The 22,050-nt window shown below is 43.1% G+C and overlaps 1 protein-coding gene across 3 annotated transcripts in view; it reads right to left on the bottom strand.

Moving 5' to 3' along the window:
• tox2 (TOX high mobility group box family member 2) overlaps positions 1-22,050 on the bottom strand; it is a 93,810-nt gene that overhangs the window by 38,740 nt on the left and 33,020 nt on the right. For all 3 annotated transcript variants that reach the window (XM_076740864.1, XM_076740847.1, XM_076740855.1), the window contains exon 3: positions 8,248-8,307. In XM_076740864.1, coding sequence (XP_076596979.1) covers positions 8,248-8,307 — 60 coding nt within the window. The remainder of the gene's footprint in view (positions 1-8,247; positions 8,308-22,050) is intronic.

The raw sequence follows: 22,050 nt of genomic DNA, 5'->3' as shown, positions 1-22,050 counted from the left end.
GAATGCTTTTTGTGAACAATTTGTAGGTATCTCTGTTGATTTTAAACAATAACTTACTGTCAGAGACTGCCTGCTCTGTGTGTGTGTGTGTGTGTGTGTGTGTGTGTGTGTGTGTGTGTGTGTGTGTGTGTGTGTGTGGTGTTAGTGTGTTCTTAAGTGTCTCCCTCCCTGGTTCAGAGTCAATGAGGCTGTGTATCGGAGGCTGGCACAGCTGGTGGGAGCAGGAGACTAACATCTGGACCCTCGTACTCTTGGTGCCATTGTTAATAAGAGGCTGGTGGGGAGTGGAGGGGAGTGGAGGAGACAGCTCTCCAGTGTCAATGAACCTCCCTGTCTCTCACTAGAGCTCAGCGCTGCAGCTCATACTTGATGCATCGCAAATGTGTCGACAAAGGGACCTCCAGTATTGCTGAGTTAAACCCTAAAAGGAACAGTTTTATAGGCCTGGGTTTTGTAGTTTTAAGCAATGTGAGTGGTGCACTTCTAGGGATGGTGATGGCGGTTGGTTGGTCGGTCGGTCTTCCATTTTGGTCCAGACTGAACTATAGAAACTACTGGATTGACTGCCTTGCAAGTTTGTCTACACAGAATAAATTTGACTGATTAACTATTTGATAGGTTGCTATAACATTTAGTACAGACATTCACGTCGCCGTCTGGATGAATTGTAATAACCTTGGGTATCCATCTCGTGCCAAAGCCCAGTAGCAGAATGTTGTTGGCATTGTGCGTTTCTGTAAACCGTTGATACATTAAATTTGTATATTTCAGGTTTGTCTATATGCTTGGATAAATAATACTATTTTGCAATTGTTTGGTTGTCTGTAGCATTTAACATCAAGCAAGACTTCCTGGATCCTGTTTTTTGTGCTTTTACCCGCACATCGAAAGAGCACCTTTCGGATCAGCCATCAGAGCCATTCAGTGCTTCCTTCCTCCTTTGTAAATCGAAGTGACATAGGTCAGATTACTGGTACTTGTGTATGAGCTGATTTTCTCATCAGGAGGAGGAGGGGATGGTGGTGGTGTGGCAGTTAGGCGAGATCACTGCTGTGCAGCAGACCACCATTCGAGCCGTGCTTGTAGCAACAAAATCGGGTATTCTAAGCCAATACATGATCTTTTACTAACTCTGACTTAGTGGTTTTTGTGCCTAAACCTAACCAGATCTAGTCTGAACATAAAGTTTGAACACATCCTCATTATTCATCCTGGTGACAGTTGAGTGCCAATATCAAGTCAACGTTATCATTTGTCTCATACTTTGACCAAAATGAATGACATTCCCATCAGTCTCAGCCAAACATCTAAACATCAGCACATTAGCAATGTTAGCTTGCTGATGTTAGCACCCTAACAGAGCTGCTAGCACTCTTCTTAGCTTCAATACAAACAGGAGCTAGGTGGTATTAACTGCATCAGGACAGTTAAAGCACAGAAAGGTGATCGTCTACATTTTTTGGTTTTGTATTTGTTGTCTTACATGCTCAGCCCCACCTGTGTTTCACAACGAGAAGCTTAAACTGACAAAGAAGTATATAAATATAATATGAAAGTAAAAAAGCTGTAGGCCTCAGGCTTTGTATCAATTTATTTGCTGTGCTCTGCTTAACCCGTTTAATAAGAAAAATTATATTACTTCATTTCAACTTTCTCTGAGCTGAGGAAATAAGTCAACATGGATCGATGTCAGCTTAGGGCTTTTTTCGTAACTTGGAGATACTGCATCAATAATTAACCAAGTATATTTGCTAATGAATCTTGGTTGAGTGGAACAGTTTCCTCTCTAATAACCCATAGCTTTTTTTTTTCCCCTCACAGCAGTGAGGGCAAACCAGTTCAAGGCAAACTTTGTACATTTCATTTTTAAAAGAGACAGAAAATCTCTGTTGTTATGAAAAGGCGAGACAGACACTGGCGATTCCATGTCTTTTATAATACTCTGGCATGTGATCTAGCACAAGAGTGAGTGTTTGGTCTCTCATCATTCTATCCAATGGGGTGAAAGGCCTACACAAACACATTAAGGTTGCCATTAGTTTCATCTGATCACCTGGGGCAACAGGGGGATGGACAGCTTGGCAGAGCGAGGGCCTTGCACAAATACACAGCTGTGCATTTATATGTGGTGCCATGTCAGATGAGTATTTCAAACAGAGGGCTTTTAAACGGGGCAAGAGAGAGAGAGAGCGAGAGGAGGGTGAGGTGGGGGGTTTCCAAATGACTGTAAAAAGGCCACGGGGAGAGAGCTTTCCATCTTTCTGCTGCCGCGACAAATATGCCTGCACATCTTTTTGCATTGTCTCCACTCCCTGCTTCGTCAGCGAACAGCTATAGAAATATTTTGGCAGGCTGCTCTTTGTTTTCACTTTCACAAAAGATGTAGTGAGGGAATGAGAGAGAGAGAGAGAGTGGGGGAGAGGGGGGAGGCAGGTGGGAGAGGTACTGGGTGGGAAAGGTAAATGGATGTTGTCAGAGTTTTGGGGGACATTTGCGAAAAGGAGGTCAGGGAGAAGAGCGGAGAGAAGGGAGGTGGAAGCAACGCAGAAAAGGGTGAGAAAGGAAAATGTGAGGTAGGAGAAGAACAGCAGAATAACTAGCTGGAAGTATGAAGTCAGGGAGACCTAAATGAGGTAAATCAGGTGAGGTGGCATAAAAGAGGGAACTGACAAGGGGTTGGAAAGATTGGGGTGACGAGTAGAAAGTGAGGCTCAAAGTGGGAGAATGAACTGGAAGAGGAGGGGGCAGGTGGAAGTGCAGGGGAGGAGGAGCCTGCCACTCTGGTCCCCAGCTCCAGTCTAAACAGCGGGAGGAAGCTGTAAATCAGACTAATGCGGCCGAGCTGTAATTCAGACCAGCAGGGCCAGGGCGCTGGTGCGGGGACCCCGAATGGCGGGAGTTTACAAAACGCCGCCGCAAGGCTTTAATCAGTGCAACGATCCAAAGATACCGTCTCCCCCAATCAGCAGGCTTCCTGTCAGTCACACACGACTGAACTTGACCAATCAGGCTCCGCCGAGGTTCCAGACGGGCTGGCTGGGATCTGGGCTGCTGCCAAACAAGAGGATTACTCATCGAAACTGGAAAGGTGGAATGGGCCTTTAATTCAAATCATAGAGGGACCAGGTGATAGATTTGTCAAAGGTTGGACATAAAAGACTGTGGGATCATGTTCTACAATGGTTCATCAGAAACATATGGGGGAAAGATGAGAGACACGGGGGAGCAGTGGAGGAGGACTTCATCATATTCATCCGAGTGGAGTTTCTACAAGTTTAAAACTGGGTGACACACGTCAAATCAGTTCAAATCTCTAATGAAGGGCACACAGAAAACACACCAAGGGCACTCTTCTACGATGTATTTATATATCTGTGAATCCGCCCCATGATTCGGACCCAGTCCAAAATGTAATGGGTTGTTCTTTGGCCCATGCTACAACCTCCCACCAAGTCTAATGATAAGCGGGCCAGTAGCTATTTGCTAATCCCGCTGACAAGCAGACGAACAAACAAACCGAACTGAAAACTTCCCTTGGCCTCACTCTGAGTTTGGTCTGTCAATGTGTTTTAGAAAACTTATTCATAATCACATCAGCCATATAAAAAAAAAAAACTTGTCATCGATCTACAATCTGTCTCTGCTTCTCCGTGTCTCACAGATCTGCTGTTGGCACTCAAACACCTCTCTAATTACAATTACAACACCCAAGGGGGCCGGTAAAATCCTTGCCAGCAGTGACTCACAACATAACAACTGAGACAAGAAATAGCATCAAACTTACCGTTAAAACATGATTTGAACTCCCAACATGTAATCAGGCAGACAAACTTTCAAATACCAGAAGTCGCCTTTTCATACCTGCATTTTACTCAAAGAGGAAGGAGGGCAATGCATTAACTTAAAAGTGAGCGGAAAATGCAAATGTAGTCCACTTTATCATCAGGCATTCAAACAGACCCTTTCAACTCGGCAATCCATAATATTTCAGCTTTGATGCTCAGGAAATGGCCACAGCTCGATGGTAACTCTGAGCTGGATTCTGCTGTAGTAGTAGTAGGACTAGTGTGACTGGCTGGGCTACACACACACTGTGCATGTTAAAACCACATGCAGCGTCTTGGCAGCAAAGACGCTACAGCGGCAGCCAATCAATAAAACCTTGTTACGCTAATTGCAAGATCATAATCTCCGTTCCTACTTCTGCTGAATATCCAAACAGTCACTCCATTAGCCGAATTATTCCCCTGTGCAGTTTCTCCATCTCTCTTCAAACCCCCCTCCACCACCACCAACTTCCATTTCCTCCTCGTGTTCTCTTTTTTTTTTTCGGTGACATATTTCTCTCAAACAGCAGTTCTGCTAAATGAATTCATAAGTCAGGGAGAAAGACATCAAAGCAAAGCATTGTCAAGGTAAAGTGCTGATGAAGTATACTGTTTCTTTCACTTTGCTGCGGAGCTATGAGAAGGCATCTCCACAGTGCATTATCTTTGATCGCATCGCTCTGTACTGTTCTGTTTAGTATAAGCAAGAGAAATCCCACTTCAGGTGAAGGTCTACTAAGACTTTTATAATAAAAAAAGCTCTCTGCTAAGGAGGTGCTCCTCCACTTCCCACTGTGGAGATTGCCTGTTCACGTGGTTCTTTTATTGCTCGAGGGTCGACTCAAACCTCTGTGAAGACACCGGAGCGAGCTCCTCGTCGTTGGTTACTCTTTTCTGCATTGTTGCCACGACTATGGTCAGCGGCCACAGGGGCAGACAAAGAGCTTGTTGATGGCAAGACCAGGGTCCGTGACCTTGTCATTGAATCACTAACACTTTGTCACTCTGCTTGAGGGGGGGGTAGACTGGAAGAAACACTACAGAGAACTAAGCAGGGTCAGACTATGATGCTCATGGGAACATCGATATGACAATGGCACTGACCCCTTTTCCTTGTGACTCATCACGAGAGCAAACCCACTGTTTGGCGTGGTCGCAAGGCGATGTCCTATATGAATGCACCCTGTGCATAAAAAATGGATCTATGTAGGTGAGCCAGATTAAATAGAGTGATAACATGGAGAAGCTGAAGTGAGAAACAGCAGAGCGGCAAGTAACACACTTTCACACAGTTTGGAGGTGGAACCACTGACCCAAATGCATTTAAATGCAACGGGGGGTAAGAGAGAAAAAGAGAAAGAGAGTGAGAAGAAGAGGGGAAGTCAGAGAGAACGGGAGAAAGACAGATAGAGAAGTAAAGTAAGATAATAAAGCAGCATGCAGAGAAAAGTGAGCTTTAGGCAGTAAGATTTGTTTTTACTCGAGATGGAATATATTGAGAATAATACTGCTGCTGTATACACTGTTTCTTGAGGAACAAAACTAGTTAATAAAAAATTATCCCTGCAGCGATCATATCCCTCTGTTACTTCTCACTAAGTCCATTTTTATCTCAGCACTTACAAACAGCACAAGCATAAACACATTTACAGTTTCTAAATGCACTTTAGCCGTACTTACTGGTATAAAATACTGCATGTACTGTCACTGAGTGTCATGCTATAGCCGTTTTGCGCAGAAGAAACCAATGCACTGTACCAATTTGTATTTATAGGAAATGATGCAACACATAGGCTAACAGACATCACTCAAACGGCAGCTGAGTCCCAAATCTTCGCTAGACTAATTCCAAGCAGCTTTGGAGTGAAAAAATAAGATATACTCAAAACAGTCAGTGTGCATACTAAAGAGCCATTTGTTTATGAGTGTGCTGTTGATGTACAGTATTCTCACACCAAAGAAACTGGAAAAGCTGCTCACAGCTGGATAAAATTTCAAACTACCCGTGGGTGGTTATGAAAAAGCTCCAGAAACATCTCAACAACAACAACAACTATTAAATATTTTGGAGAAACATTTGGCTGTCTCCTTGTATTTTGATTTCTTCTACTCTAACACAACACCAACATGATATAAGGATCAGTGGACTATATACAGTCTGCTGTATCCAATTAGTATACTATGTTATGTTATTATGTTATATATTATACACTGTGTTACTGTATTGGTGTGGATTTGGGACACCTGATTTATGATTTGTATTCAATTAAAAGTCACAAGGTTTGTTTTCCAAGATCTTCCTCGAGCTGCTTCACCACCATCCACAGTCTGTGTGTTGCGAAACAACAGTTCATCAGCGGCACCCTCAAAAATCGAGCACTTTTATCATGCATCCTGACTTTGTGGAGTATACTTTGTGGCTTCTTCAGTGTGAACGCACTATATACTTAAACGATTTTTAGATTTCTCCCATCTCTGTGTTTTGTTGTCGGAGTGTGTGTCCACCCCTAAGGCCCTCCCTGATTCTAGCTGTCAGAGGGAAGGAGAGGCTGAACTTGGTGAAGCGGAGAATAGAGCAAGGCACATGTCAAATATGAGAAGATCTTGAGTAAACAAAGTATAACACAGAGCAAAGCAAAATCGTCTCTCATCTCATCACCGTCTTTCACGCTGTTTCCCTCTCTCCGACTCTTTCTCTCTTGCTTCCTTGATCCCCACCTTTCTCTCTCCATCTGTCTTCTATGCCACATTTGCAATGTTTTATCTGTCCCTCAGTAATTCGGCGAAAAACATTGTGCACATCAGCACGACTTGTAATCAGTCAATCAGCACTGCAGTAAAACTACATGTGCCGAATCGAAATGGGCGATAAAAGCAGTGGTTCTTAAGATTCTTTTTGCAAAGTAACAGCATGAGAAATCTGTCTGATAACAGGGCTGTACTACTGAAAATCACTTTGTGACAGACATATTTGTTGTCAGAGTTATCTAAATGAACTTAAGAAATCGTGTACAAGAAGCAGCATAAGCAGCTCTGTTCTTCATTCTGGGCCTTGAGCCACATTCGAACAAAACCAGGGCATTAAGAAATTAAGCAAAACAGCAAATGCAACAGAAACTCAGAACTACTGAAGCCTATGGGTTGGTTCTAATAATTGCAATTGACAGGGACAAATTCCCCGCTCCCCTGTGCATGTCAGATGGGCTTATTCCCAAACTCCACAAATCCCCCTGTCCAAACACAACCATATGGTCTCCCAGTTGTTCGTGACCAGCTGTGCTACAGTGTATCTGGCATGGTTGCCATGTACTGTAGGAGAGCCTCACTCCCCCTCCATTCTAACTTAATAAATCCTTTGAATGAGGCCAAAACTCACTCAGAGTGAAGCGGCGTTTCCTGCTTGGCTTTTACCAAAGTGAATATTTGTGTGCACAGAGGATGATTGCATAATTGGAATATAGTGAATTTGAATTTTATGATGGCAGCGTTAGCTTAATGGTTGACACAGTTGCCTCACAGAAAGAAGGTCCCAGCACTTTCTGTTTGGAATTTGGATATTTGTGCTGGTTTAGGTTCTCTGGTTTCCTCCTACTGAACACAGAAACGCAATTATGACCACCTGATGTAGACGGTGACGGATGAGCAACCTCTGCAAGGTGTTTCAATGCCTTCTGCCCAGTGCATGCTGGGACAGACTCCAGCTTCAGTGTACGAAACACAGCAAATGTATATTTTTAAGGCCATCTGTATACCATCTTTGAAGGTGGATCTTTAAGTGTTTGCAAGTTCACAGTAATTTCAATGCTTTATGGTTAATTGTTGTGTGTGTTTGTTAAATATATTTGGTTTTGATGCTGTTTTATTGAGTTGGCTGATACTGTAAGTGATTCACAGTGTTTGCTGTATGTAGTGCAAGTGAAAAAATGTGTTGATTATACTGTATATTTTGTTACGGACCCCAGGAGGAGTCGTTCTTGCCAACATAACAACTAATGGGGATCCAAATGAACAATAAGCAATATAAAAACTTAACAGGAATCTTTGGCGTCATTTGACTGTATTTAGACTCCAGCTTTTATTGCTTGCAGAAATGTGTTTCTGTTTATTCCACACTGTGAGCACTGAGACTCATATTAACAATCCTGCGGGAATATTTCACATATATGTAGTCCAGAATGCACTGAAGAATATGATGTGTGCGGTAAAACACGGGTGAACTAATTGGAATATTTTTTGAAAGATTTCACTGTCTTTGCATTCAGCTCATGTCATTTAACTGTGGCTGTTTCAGTACCGATCTGTCGTCCGTCCTAACAAGCCTGAGTGGCGGTGGGAGTAAAATTGCTCTTCAACAATCACTGGGAACAGATGAAATAAGAGGAAAAGAGCAGGTATTCCATCAGGGGCCATTTGAACTCACCTGGTTTGGCGGGAGAAACTCGTGGTTGTTTTCATTCATGTACATGTTATCACCATCAAACTGCAGAGAGAGAGAGGGAGAGAGATGAGAAAACAGTTTGGCAGAGACCGACACATCACAACAGGGACCGAAAACAGAGATTTTCAGTCAGTCAGTGGAGTTACAGAAACAGTGTAACACAGCAGCCTAATGACTGCGAGTCCTCGGCTTATAGACCTCGATGCTCTGGTGGATGTCAGTAATTACAGTTCATTAGAGACACGTATAATTAGGCCCTGTCAAAGCTTGTGTAACTCGCACTCTTCGTCTCAGCTTGCCTGCAGCCTGAGTCTGCGTTAAGTGTGCGCACACCTCACTGCTGCGATTGCACGGATGTCAAAAGGCGACAAAGGCACAACACAGTGATAATCACAACACTGGGAGCACAACACTCGCACCGACGGCTATCTAGTTAGCCAGCCGGCAAGTTTGCCAGTCAAATCAAATCAAAGGCAACACCTATGTAATCAAACGACGTATGACAGGTAAGTCAGCCAGGAGCTGACCCAGAAATTGATTTGCTGTGCCATGCAGTTTGCGAGAACAGGGACCTACTTTCCGTGTTTATTTTTGGCCAAAGACAAGAAGATTTCTAGTTAGATTAGCTTTTTGTTGGAAAGCATTTGGTTCACGCTCCTCGCTCTGATCGACATCATTCGTGCCAGGTAGTCCAAATCTCCAGAACGGAGGTGGTGATTAAAACAGTAATCACTATCAGTCATCACATAGAGGCTGACAATACTGAAATCTCAGGAAGCCCACCAGACGCTGATTCTGGAGAAGATCAGTAACATGGCTGACCAATCACAAATCAGCACTTTTAGCCACCCTGCCAACCAGCCACCCAACTAGAGATCGAGACCACATGGACTCTAGATTCAAGACTTGGAAACAGCAAGCTCATGTAGCCTAAAGAGGAGGCTTAGGCCAGAGGAGGCTCAGGCCAGAGGAAAGGTGATGGTTTGAGGTTATGGGGAGGAGAAAGACAAGGGTGAGTCTATGAGCTAATGGTGACAGAATAGATAGAGATGATGTGCAAGTGGGAGGTGCAGTAGGAAAGATACTGTAAGCATGGAGGTATAGAGAGGGAGAAATAAAAACAGAGAGCATGAATGAAGGAGAAATGGAGTCGGGGAGGAGGAGGGTTGTAGCAGCAGTAGTGGCAATAGAGCCTGTGGTTGTTCTGGCTGTAGTGTGATTAACACTGGGGTCACAGCCAGAGGCCGCAGCTTAAAACACACAGGCATATAAACATGCACACACACACACGCGTGCGCAAACACACACTCCCAGAGGCCTTCCCTGCTTCTCTGTCTGACACTATTTGGCACCAGCCATTTATGAGGAAACAAAACACACCTCAAGACAGCTCGTAGTGGCTGAGATGAATTACCGCCGCTACTGTAAGGTCAAGTAACAGGATGGATACGTGCCTACAGTAACTTACTAGGGGTGTTTCTCAAGCTGCGGGCAGGGACCAAAAATGGGCCGCAAGCTTTTTTTATAGCCACGTTTCACCACATGTTGTAAGCCACATTTTCCAGGGACTAAATTTAGTGTTGTGCAGTTGTTCAATATGAACCCTTCTAGGGGTTCGTTTTTTTTCGAACATTCGAATATTTTCCATTTAAATTGCAATCAGATTCCTCTCCAATAGAGTTTTCTTGCATTTTTGTGTCTATCTTTATACACGACACAGTCAGAGCACCAGACAAACCACAGTACAAAGGCAATTCTTTGCACCATTATTCAATTTGAAGCCCCAGTTCCATTTCCACGTTATCATTCAGCCTCTGATGGAACCGTTACTTCTAGTGCAATGATTTCTGTCTGATAGCACTATTAGTTTGCTGGAGGAACAATCATTGTATTCTGCAATGAAAATGAAATCACTTTCTTTATTGCTCCTGGAAAATGATTTTACATGCTGTCCTAATCACATCGTGCTAGATGTGATGGTGTCTTGGAATGGGTTATTTTCACACCTGCAAACCAGATCTCGACGAGCAAAACAGGGTCAGTAAAAAACAATTGTGCAGAATGTCAAAGAGCAAACTGAAGTCTGCGGTGGTGCTCCTGCAGGCACAATGTGAAGGAGTCACCGAGGGCAGCGTTGTTAGAATAACAAACCATATCTAAACCGAGGGGAAACATAAAAATAATCATTTCCTGCCTCTTTGTGCTTAGCAAATGGTCAGTTAAGTGTACCGAAGTCATGCTACAGTACACATAGAGAGGGGGGACAGTGCAAACCAGTCTCTGCATGACCCTGGGTTTGCATTTACCCTGTGCTAACTTGAGTTTAATATCCTTCAATAGCTTCCAATGTGAAGTATGTCCAGTGTGTTATTCTCTTGCTGAACGTTAGAGAAGATTACAAACCTCTAATGTCCATGCTGCAAATATATAAAGCTGGAGCCAGCATATGATTAGCTTAGCTTAGCGCAAAGACCTGGGAAACAGCTAGCCTGGCGCTGAACTTCACAGCAGTACTTCCACATTACTTTTGGGTCATTATGACAGGAAAGCGTTGAATACTGGGTATAAATTTTGGTTCTTTTGTGCTATTAGAGTCACACTGCCACCTTTGTTACCTAAAGGTTAACCATATTCAAGCATCCACCCCGATGAAGTGTCCTTGAGCAAGACCCTGAATGCCACAGAGGCTAATTTGAACCTGACCTCTGACCTCTGAGGTTCATTGCATCTGAGCTCCCTGCTCTGATGTTCATTTAACATTGGAAGACAACAAAAGCTCTGAAATGTTAGTTTAATACAAAAGAAATGAAGAGCCAGTGCACTGATATAAAGATTCATCGTATATACAATTATTTAATGAGCCAAATCAACTACAGTCAAAAATGTGCTCAGAATAAATTAATAATGCATGCGGCTTTACAGCAGCGGCCTGGGAAAGCTGTTCTGTCTGCCAGGTGGCGGCTGTTGTCTGCAGAAATCAGACGACATTTTTTTGCATATAAAACCTATCTATCTCATGTAACCTGACTCATATTAAGTAGATCTTTTTCCAGAAGTCATAATGTGCTCAGTGCGAACATATGAGCATTGACATGTGAGAAAAAGGGAGGTTTGTAAGGGAAGGGCAAGCTTGTCGTGTCTCTCTCTCTGTTTGCTTTCCCGAGGCTTTGAGGTCATTAATCATAGCGGTCAAATCTACAGCAAAACAATTGAGCAAAGGAAAACACAGACGGAGAGAGAGGGATGGAGAGCGGGTGGGGGGGGGGGGTGAAGGTGAGAGAGAGGTGGAAAGCTACAGTGAGATGGAGGAGAGGGGAGTCATGTCGAGCGAGGGAAAGGAGGAGAGACATTTTTGAGATGGATTGAGGCTTGAGAAAGAGAAGGGACAAGTAAGGCCCGAACAACTGACGCACTTGACACCACACTCCTGTTTGCATAGCAGAAATGCAAATACGTGAGCGGGAGAGAGATAGAGAGGGAGAGAACAGGAGGGAGAAAAGTGGGAGAGATGCTATAAATAGCTTTGCGTTTGCGTAAAGCCAAACCAATGTCAGTTTGATGCAGGAAGTGCACCACAGTCATAGAGGTTATAAAACAACTGTTGACTGGGACACAGCATGTCAGAAATGTAGCTTTCCAAAGGCTTCAGACCAGAAGTCACATCTACAGCGGCATCTCAAAACTTACTGTTTTATCCATTAAAGAAGAAGTTTCGCTACCTAGAACACAGAACTTTTTAAAAAGTGGGAAGAATTATGATTCAGGACTGTTTCTTTTACTTTTACTGATTGCAGTGATGTAACTGGCTCAGTTGTTACTGTATTTCTAGATACAGTGTGTTGATCTGCAGTCTACATCTGCAACTTTTAACTTGGAGTGCTTTAATGCTGGCATGCTTCAGCTTCATGCGTAGGATCTAAGAGCTTGTGTTTCATGCTGCATATGAATCTGTGTTCACATGTTTCAGATACCTGTCTTAGTGGCTTTGTGCTGAGTTTGTACTTTGGCAAGTGTGTTAGATGTACATTGAAGTGGGAAGATGGAGTCTGGTGTTTGTACCTGATGGTTGAATTTGATCACATAAAATTGCATTTAAAGTTTTGTACTTCACTAACTACAAATTGTTTGTAGTTTATAATTAATTCCAATAGAACCAAACCAATAACTAGGCTTAAAATAAAAGCTCATAAATAAGGCTGCACCAATCCCTTTACTTTTTTCTGGAGGCTCTTTCTCCTCCAACATCTAAACTCTGGGTATCGACCAACACTGAATACTGATCAGATGTCATTGCTCTTTTTTTCCTGATTTACAGTCTGTATAATCTCAAATGTGGGACTCATTGTGATAAGTTAGACATTACTAGGCATCGTGGATGCACTAAAAATGGAGTCACCTGCCCACTGTGACTGGATTATTTCATACATATAACAGAAACAGTGAATTTTGTCATGACAAATAAACTGGATTTAATGGGGATCATTTGAGTCCGGCCAACACACAGTCCACTAACTAAGGTCAGGAACAGGGCAGAGATCCCTACATATGAAAAAAAAAAAAAAAAAAGCATTTTAGATCAGTTTTGTACCAATTCTATATTTCTACTCTGAAGGTTACTTTGCATTCTGTGCTACAGCACTGCTAACCTGCATTGATCTACACGAGAGGCTTTTCTCGTAAGGTCGCTGTGAGCCCAGCTGTGCTTTACTGTACGCACTGAATACCAAATCACACAACCGGTAACTGCAGCCAGCGATGTTTTAGATTTGAAGAAAGATGAGGCAGGAGAGACGGAGAGAAAAAGGACTTAACCCTCCTCCTGGTCTCTTTTCATGGTTACAGTGTGCGCCTCCCTAGTTTTCCATCCCAGCGTAACTAATCACATGTCAGTCAATGTGCCGATGGAAAGAGGCAGCAGTCAAAATACCTGTGTCAGGACTGTGGTCATTAGAGCATTCAGTGACTCGCTGGCAGGCACACACACACACAGTTGAATACACACAAATGAATGCACACACACATACATGCAGACATAACCAAAGCACAGAGAGGATGGGGGATGGTGTGCTGTAAAGCAGATATGGATTGCCTGTGTGCATGTGTGGATATCGCTGCTGCTGCTGCTGCATGTGTATTTCACCTTTATGTGTTCCTTATGTGTGTGCGTGCATGTTTGCATACTGTATACACAGCATGGCTCTCAATGTGTGCACATCACATGCGTGCCTACGTGTTTGTGTAATGTATCCTGTCCAATAATACACACATTGATCCCGGCGAGATAAAGATAACAAAGTTAGACCTTCCATAATATTTATTTTCCCATAACAGACCTGCTCAGCCACGCCCAGTCATATAACTCCATGCAGATGAAATATGGTCTTCATTACCTTTAAACCACAACACACAGAAAGTAGTGAGGAAAAACAGAATTGCCCTTCTTTCTCGACTGAAAGAGCACGAAATGAATTGGAGCAGCTGAGATTTTTTACATTACCATGACAAATACGGCGAAATGGAGAGGTGAGAGAGAAAAAAAGAGAGATAGCGGGGGGGCACATGACGACAGACAGAAAAGGGCAGATCAGACAGAAAGACCAAATTGTGTGAAAAAAAAAAAAAAATCAGCTCAATTTGTGCTCGACTGTAAGCTGTGAGCTGAGAGGAGAAATAAAATAAGGCATTTAGCTGGGGATCATGTTAAACCATGCAAGTGAATGAGTCCCCAGAGAAGAGTGTTCCCTCTCTCGCTTATGATGGACTTAATTGCCTCTATCAGTGTTAAGATATAACATTCATCTCAGGTTTATTGCTTGGCTTTATGGTCTTGTCCATCACATTGAGGGGTTTCAAGAGGCAGGCCACTCCTCAAATGGCACCTTAAAATAATGAGACAGATTACAAAGCAACAAAGGGGAAAGAAAAGCATCATTTATATTTGGAAAATGAGACCATTTTGCAAAAAGTCAAAATGAGCAGATCTGGTATGCGAGCGAGCCGGCAGAGCAGAATGGTTTTGATGGTATGCTGGGTGGATTACTCTTCGGTTTCTGGGTCTTTCAAAAAGCGTGGTTCGTCTGGCTAAAGGCACACACATCTCCCCCACCTCTGACCCCCGAAAGCTCTGGGTAGGTGTAGAGTTTCAGATGGCCACACAATCGTACCATTGTGCTGCTGTTAACACAATGAAAACAAAGCTAACACATCGCTGACATTCAACTCCCCCCACTCTGCCTAACCTTGACTTCCAACACAACTCAGGTGGAACACAGAGATGGATAATCAGGCGAGAGAGAAATCGGAAAAGCGCTGAAAAATACCAAAGCGTACTGATGTTAATGTCGAGAGAAATGCAGCGGATTCTGTCTGCACACGGGCCAAACAATCAAGAATATTTAATCAAAGCTTAACAGGCTTCTGGAGCGACGCAACAGCAGCATATCATTTCATTTCTTTAAGATGTGGTTCTGATCTCCTAAAAACAGGCTGCTTCTCATCACACGAGGGCATGAGAACCATGTCTGCAGGTTCCATTAAATCTATTAAATCCACTTGCATTATATCATAGTGCTAACCACACAATAGGAGCCTTTCAAGGGCAGTCCCAGAGGAAGCCAACAAAGGGCCCTCTCTTTCAGAGACTAGTCAAGTAATTCAGAAAGAGCCAAACACCATTTTTGTGTGTGTGGATCCTCTTCACCAGACCCACAATTTCACCAAGTCAAGAAAAAAAGGAATAGAGCGGAAAAGAGAGCAGCAAGATACCTGTTTTTTTTTTCCATCTCAAGTGCCTTATTTAAGAAGACACTGGGTCTTGTGGAGAAGTGTCCTTCCATGAAAGAGTGAGTCTCTGGCACAGAAAAAGCACAGACCTAGAGAGAAATGCCAGGCAGCGATTTGAGAGCAAATGAGCGCTGATTATATTCAATAAATAATCTTATTTGCATATGTTTTCAGTTCTGTACAAGAACAGTCATATTGGATGATTCGATGAAACTCTACGTTCAACAATACTTTTTGTTCGTCCGGTTCCAAGGATTTTTAATACCCTGGGCGTTTTCTTCAATGTATAGTCGAAGAAAGTACTGTGCTCATGGAAAATAAGCTATGGTTAAGGTTTGGTTAACCAACTAAAACGCATTGTTAATGGAAAATGTTAATTATAGATGTGTCATAGGACACAAACTCCAGTCTCTTGGACGTGTTGCAGCCTGAACTTCTAGCATCGCTACATCCATAGCACCCTCCTTCCAGCATTGGCACTGGATGTAAATTAGGAGGTGAAGTATTGTCAATACATCTTAGTATCTAAACCTCTGAATGGTCGATTGCCAATGACTCCCAAAACGATATATCACCATTGGAAAGTGCCAGCGACGAGGTGGCTGTTCGTCGTACCGGACGTTTGTGCCCACGTCGTTAACGTTTTTCTATTATGTTTACCGTTACGAGAAAAGGCACCAGATTTCAATTACATTTGTTCTCTTATTTTAGCTGTAAATAGCACCACCATGTGGCCATTTTGAAAGATTTTCTGACTGCTTGTATTTAGATGATGCACATCAAGGCAAACCTGCAAAGATTGAAGACATTTCAAAGGTTATCATTTGGTCGATCAACAAAATCGTTCTGCAACTCTTTCGCGAGTCAACTAATTGTTTCAGTCATTTTACAAGCTTTGAAATGTGAGGATTTTACTTTGGCATGTAGATGTGCTGAAAATAAAATGAGCAAACTGAAATGACTGAATAGACTGTTGGTTGGACAAAACAAGACATTTAAAGACACCATAGGTGAGGGTTAGTTAGTTTAAGTGGACATTTTTTCTTACATTTTACAGACAAATTAATAAATTGATGAAGCAAGAAAACAATCATGAGTCGCAGCCCACATGTCACCTGTAGATGGTGTTACAGCAACATGATAAACGTACGATTAATTATCATGAAATTAGTGACTCTAGCACATTCCTGGATGCAGCCTTGATATGGTAGGACAGGATTTAGTTATTCTCCAAAAGACGTTCCTTCATCAGCATGGTTTCACTGTGATATCTGATGCATGTTCAGATCTAGTCAGAAATGTAAAAATTTTCTATTAAAATTACGAATTAAGAGGCTTGTGCAACCTTGGCACGAGTACGTGCTCTCTGAATGCTCTCTGGTTAAGAATGACTTCAGGAGAAATTCTTATAAAACCTGCTCAACCTTTTCTATTTGTGCAGATGGTGACATCCGTGACCTTTTCAATTCAAATCACAATTATTGTCTCGTCATTCTGCAGCGGTAAAGCATAACTTCAGCTGTTTAAGAACTGTTTTCCCAAGAAACCAACCTGGTGTGCACAAGTACAGTAATAACACACAATCTAGCACCAGCAGGGAGAAAAAAAAAACCTTCTTTCTGTATTTGGGACCTCACCATGTATTTAAATCTAAATGCAGCATCCAGCACCGTCTACTTCTGTCAATAGGGCTCGAAATAATTCACTGTTCTTTCATTCACTGCCATGCTGACTCCACATCCAGCCTCTGCCACTAGCGTTCAGGCAGAATTTTTTATTACCAATCTAATTGCACATTCCACCCTGACAAGAGCTCATTAAACCTTAATTATACACATGTTGTTTTCTACAAACATCTCCATTTGGGTCTCTCTGCCTTGTAATTGTTCAGCAGGGACAACCAGTTGAGATTTCGCAGATTGAGAGTGGATAAGAGAGAGTGAGAAAGAAGGGGGGAGAGAGAGAGAGAGAGAGAGAGAGAGAGAGACGTAAAGGGAAAGAGAGAGGGAGAGCAAAAGAAAAAAATGCCAGAGAGAGAGAGAGAGAGAGAGAGAGAGAGAGTGTCTGGAAGTAGGTCATGCCTCTCCATAAACAAGGCATGGTTTCTAAAATAATATACCTATCCAGTGGAAGTAATGCCAAACAACTGAGCGAATGTGGAGCTCATGTAATATTTACAGAGCACTAATACATAGATGGCAGGTCTTTTTCTCAGCAGCCCCCCCCCCCCCAAAGCCAGAGGTTTCTTTTTTTTTCATCTGTTTTTCTTCCTCATGCCATTTGAATTTCAGAGAAAGCCAACTACATTGATATATCTGGCAGGGAGGGGGGGGGGGCTGGGGGGGGTGTTAAGATGTTGAGTTTCCCTCTCTTACCTTCTCTCTCCCTTTCTGCCTCTCCTATCTGTTCCTAGCCCTCTCTCTCTCTCTCTCTCTCTCTCCCTCTCTCTCTCTCTCTCTCTCCCCTTCCTCTCTCCATTGTTCTCTCCGCACTGGCTTTGGCTGTGATGTTTTTTCACACATTTGTTACATTTTAGCGAGGGAAAGTGGGCCTTAATCCAGAGTCTCTGAGGCATGGGCGATGATATTACTGTGGAGAATCGGCCTTTTAAAGACTTCTTTTAACTCCAGCTGGTGCTGTAAGGTCACCAAGCACTTGTTCGACGTCGGGCCCAGCGTGAAGCTTCTGGGCTCGGGACTAACTGGCTGTCTCGACTCCGGGCCAGGCTTTCTGGGCTTTTGACAGCGTCTGGCAATCCTACTGCAAGAGGGTAAAAACTGTAAAGGGAAACCTCCCCAGTATGCAAGTCCAGTGAGAAAACTTCTCTGCTGATTGTTATGTTTGATATGCAGGACTTTTGCAGTAGCTTACCTGATTTGGCAACTAAAGGGGGATGCCTGGGTGTGCAGTTGACGCACTTGATATGAAGAGTGTGCAATTTAGGCCCAGTTCTCAAATGTGAGACTGCTTAAGCTGACTTTTTGGTTTTGGACTGTTGGTCAGACAAAAAAGGGCATCTGAGATGATGCATATCAGAGCGAACCTGCAAAGTCTGATGGCATTTCACGGCTAAAATCATCTCAGTCATTTTACAAGCTGGTTCCAGCATTTTAAATGTGAGGATTTGCAGCTTTACTTTGGCATGTAGGTATGATAATAGTAAACTGAGCAACTGAATAGACTGAATGGGCTGTTGGCAGGATATTTGAAGACATCACCTAGGACTCTGAGACATGTCTCTGTTTCATGGGATTTTGCAAAACAGAAACATGCTAAATGATAATTGCCAGTTGCAGCCCAATTTGTCTGATGCCATGCATAAACATTAAACAGCATTCAGTGTATTAAAAGTTTTACCTACACTTTCCATATATTGGCAAAATATCAATATGATCCTTTTCTGATGTTGATTTCAGCCATGTCACCCAACGCTACTACACTGCTAATCTGAGCTTGACAAAACAGCCACTGTAACAAATCATAAGTGTTATTATATTTTCAAACTGTGTTAATGTGGGTGATGCGCATGACACCTTAATATCAGATGCTTTTGACAATCTCTGGTGGCATTAAATGAGATGTCTGTCACAGACCATCCGGTGTCACCACCACTTAACACCCAAAAAGCATCAAGTGCCCATGCTGAGCCTCTCAGTCATCGCTGGGACCTCCTCAGCCTGTCACTGTTGACACTTACTGTATGCATCACTGATACCCACCCAGCAGCAGAAAATAAATAGCCTGCCATCAGATCACTTCTGCTCTGCAATATTACAATTATCTTGGCAAGGGTTTTTTTTTTTTTTTTTACAGCAGGCATTTGTTTTGTGTCTCTGTTTTGTTTGTTTATTCAGTTGGTTAGTTAAAATATTCCATTCTTAGCACAATTACAGTGGAACATCACTCAGTTCTCACCAACATCAAACACGCTCACTGTACGGTGTGATGTGAACCATGTCAAGATAAACAAACATGACATATTAAACAGGAAAATGAGTCATTCTTATTATCCCACCAAAATAAATCTGGAAAACACTAATTATAACAAGCTGCTCCTGATCCTGACTGATTCACCCCTGTTCTCTGGCTGGCTGTGTGTGTATTATGTACAGTGTGTGTGTGTGTGTGTGTGTGTGTGTGTGTGTGTGGAGATGTATTACTCACATTGTGGGGACATAAATCTCTTTAAACAGTCACATTGTGGGGACACGCCTTCCTTATGGGGACAAACGCAAGTCCCCATTATGTAAATCCTTATATTTTAGGGTTGAGACTTGGTTTTAGGTTCGAGTAAAGTTAAGTTTCGGGTAATGGTTCGGGTTAGGCAAGTGGTGGTTATGGTTATGGTTTGGGTAAGTCTCCAGGAAATGAATGTAAGTCAATGTGATGTCCCCAAAAGTGATGGAAGCACGACTGCGTGTGTGTTTGTGTGTGTCTGTCACATTCTTCTCTTGCTGCTGCCTTAATAGGCAGTCTCTTAGATATTCGCTACAGAATTGCACTCATGCAATATTAATATCACACCAAAATATGGAAGCCGGAGCCCCCACTCCATCTCTCACTCCCGACATAATTGACTATGCAAGGCTCCAAATCAGCTTGGAAAAGGAGAGAAAGACTCAGAGAGACAAAGCAGGAGAGAGAGAGAGAGATGTAGAAACCAAGGGAAACGGAGAGAGAGAAAGAGAAGGAGCTCTGAAGCGATCCTGTCATCTCTGCGCTATAGCAGATTCTGAACCTTCACCCCATGTATCACTGTCAAGGCAGTGGAGCTAAAACAACAACAACAATAACAACAACTACAACGGTAGCTCAAACAGTTTGACTCCCTGCGAAGAATACGCTGATGCTTATCCAGCCAGAGCTAAAACAAACCTCCACTCCAGCAGCTTTGAGAGTCATCGTGCATCAACTTAAACACTCAGTGGATTTCACGGTTTAATTTCATTGCATAGATTCCTGTAGTTCCATTAAAGACGACAATAAAAGTTGGAGGCGTTGCAACATGCACGCCTGCAGCGGGGAGGTGTAGGTAAACAAAGTTGGGTCAGTCATTACAAACTGACGCTGTGCAGCCACAGTGCATAAACCCACAGAAAGTTACATTAAGTTCTCCTCGATATCTGAAAGTTTCCAAAATAACAGACTGTCAGGGTGATACCAGAAAATGAACTGTGTGTAAAATGAAGCACGACTTCCATTCGGTGAAATGGCAAAGTGCACAGTCTTACAGAATACATACATGGTACTTTCAGACAGCCACTATGGAGCAATGTTTTACATGTGGGTCCTCATTTATTTGTTTATATATTCTGGCCAATGATTTCACACTATTTCACTGATCCATAAACGGCAGTAATGTGCAAGGAAACGCAGGAAAAAGCAAAAGGCAGAGATGAGGAAGAGTGCTAGCAGGTGAACACTGATGTGTACGTTGCATTAAATGTCGGTCATGTTTGACCTGAAGGATACACTGAATGTAAAGAGAAAGAGAAAACTCCAGAGTGCACCTTTAAACCAAATGATTACTTTGGATACACCCATGCTAGCTGTTTCCCTCTGCTTCTAGTCTTTATGCTAAGCTAGGCTAATTACATTTCCCTAAAGTACTTTGTTCAGCAAGAGGTTAATAATCTCAGCTGTTCAGACAGCTCCACTGCCCTGCCTTGTGCTTTATGCTCAGACTCAACACACTCACTCACCACACATTCATGCCTCATGCACTGTGCACTTGTCATTTGGGACAGATTCATTCACTCATTCACATTTTGAGGAAGACTTCTTATAAAAAAGGGCATTGATATAAGAGACTGCATTCTCTTTTAGGGCAGAAATCCCCTTCAAGCCATTAATACAACAAACACCCCCCGACCCCTCCCCTATTCACGTACATGCAATGATGGCAAGATCACTGCAGAGCGCTGGGGGTCACGCCCTCTGCACTCTGAACATTTAAAAAAATGAACTGTAGGCATTTAGAGCCATAATTGATGTTGAAAGAAAGAAAAGGAAAAGGTTGCGGGGGCAGAGAAGGTGGTTGGGGGGGGCCGGGGGGAGGTGGGCACTGCACCTTGACAGGAAACATAGAGGTGAAGAGCAGGAGTTGGAGGTTAGTTTGACAGAGAGAAAAGAAGTGGTGGTGGTGGTGGAGGAGGACCGGGGGGGGGGGGGGGGGGGTCGCTGCGGAAGTGCCAAGCCCACTTTTAACTGAACTGAAGGTGGTGAGTGGTGGTGGGGCGAGACGGAGGGGGGGACAGAGATAGAGATCAGGGGAAAATAAAAGGGGTGTGCAGGGGAAGGAAGAGGGGAGGAAGGAGAGGAGCTGGGGGGTGAGAAGGGGGGGGCAGGGACCTACTGCACCTTGACACTTGCTCTCACCGCAGCACCTGATAAGTGCAATGGAAAAACGTCTGGTTTCCTCCTGCATGTTAAGTGGTTTATATTCTCCTCCTCTCCATGCAGCCTGTAGCTACAGCCTGCCACTGTACTGACGCTACACACAGGTAATAACAGACAAAAGGAAATGACAGAAAACCAAAGGGGGAGGCAGAAAATAGCACATATTGTCTCCTTTTGTACTTACTTATTTATTCTACAAATTCTAATCTGCGCGAGAGATGCGATCTTTACGTTGGTGCTGAACAAAACCACTAGACGATTTCGAAATTTTCCTCCCTTTGCTTTAATGTTTATCCGTCATTTTTTTAGCACGGCCATCTTCATTTTATAAGCAACTTCTGCGCAGAGATTTAGATGCACAGTGTAATTTGTGCAACAGAGGATCAGATGAGAGTGGACATATATCTTTGCTACCTCATGCATGTACTGACAAGGAACTCATTCCCATGATTTGTAAGTGGGTCTCTCCACAGAACAGCATTAACAATATTCACTTTAGATAACGTATGATTCCAGGCCCTGGGAGAGGATGGGTGTCTTAGAAATGCTTTGTTAGCACTCTCCCCCTTGATAAATGATTGAGGACATGTGGCCTGAGACATC

Source organism: Chaetodon auriga, chromosome 2 (genome assembly GCF_051107435.1).
Source record: "Chaetodon auriga isolate fChaAug3 chromosome 2, fChaAug3.hap1, whole genome shotgun sequence".
Lineage (NCBI taxonomy): Eukaryota > Metazoa > Chordata > Actinopteri > Chaetodontiformes > Chaetodontidae > Chaetodon > Chaetodon auriga.
This window is presented reverse-complemented; position numbering and strand designations above follow the sequence as displayed.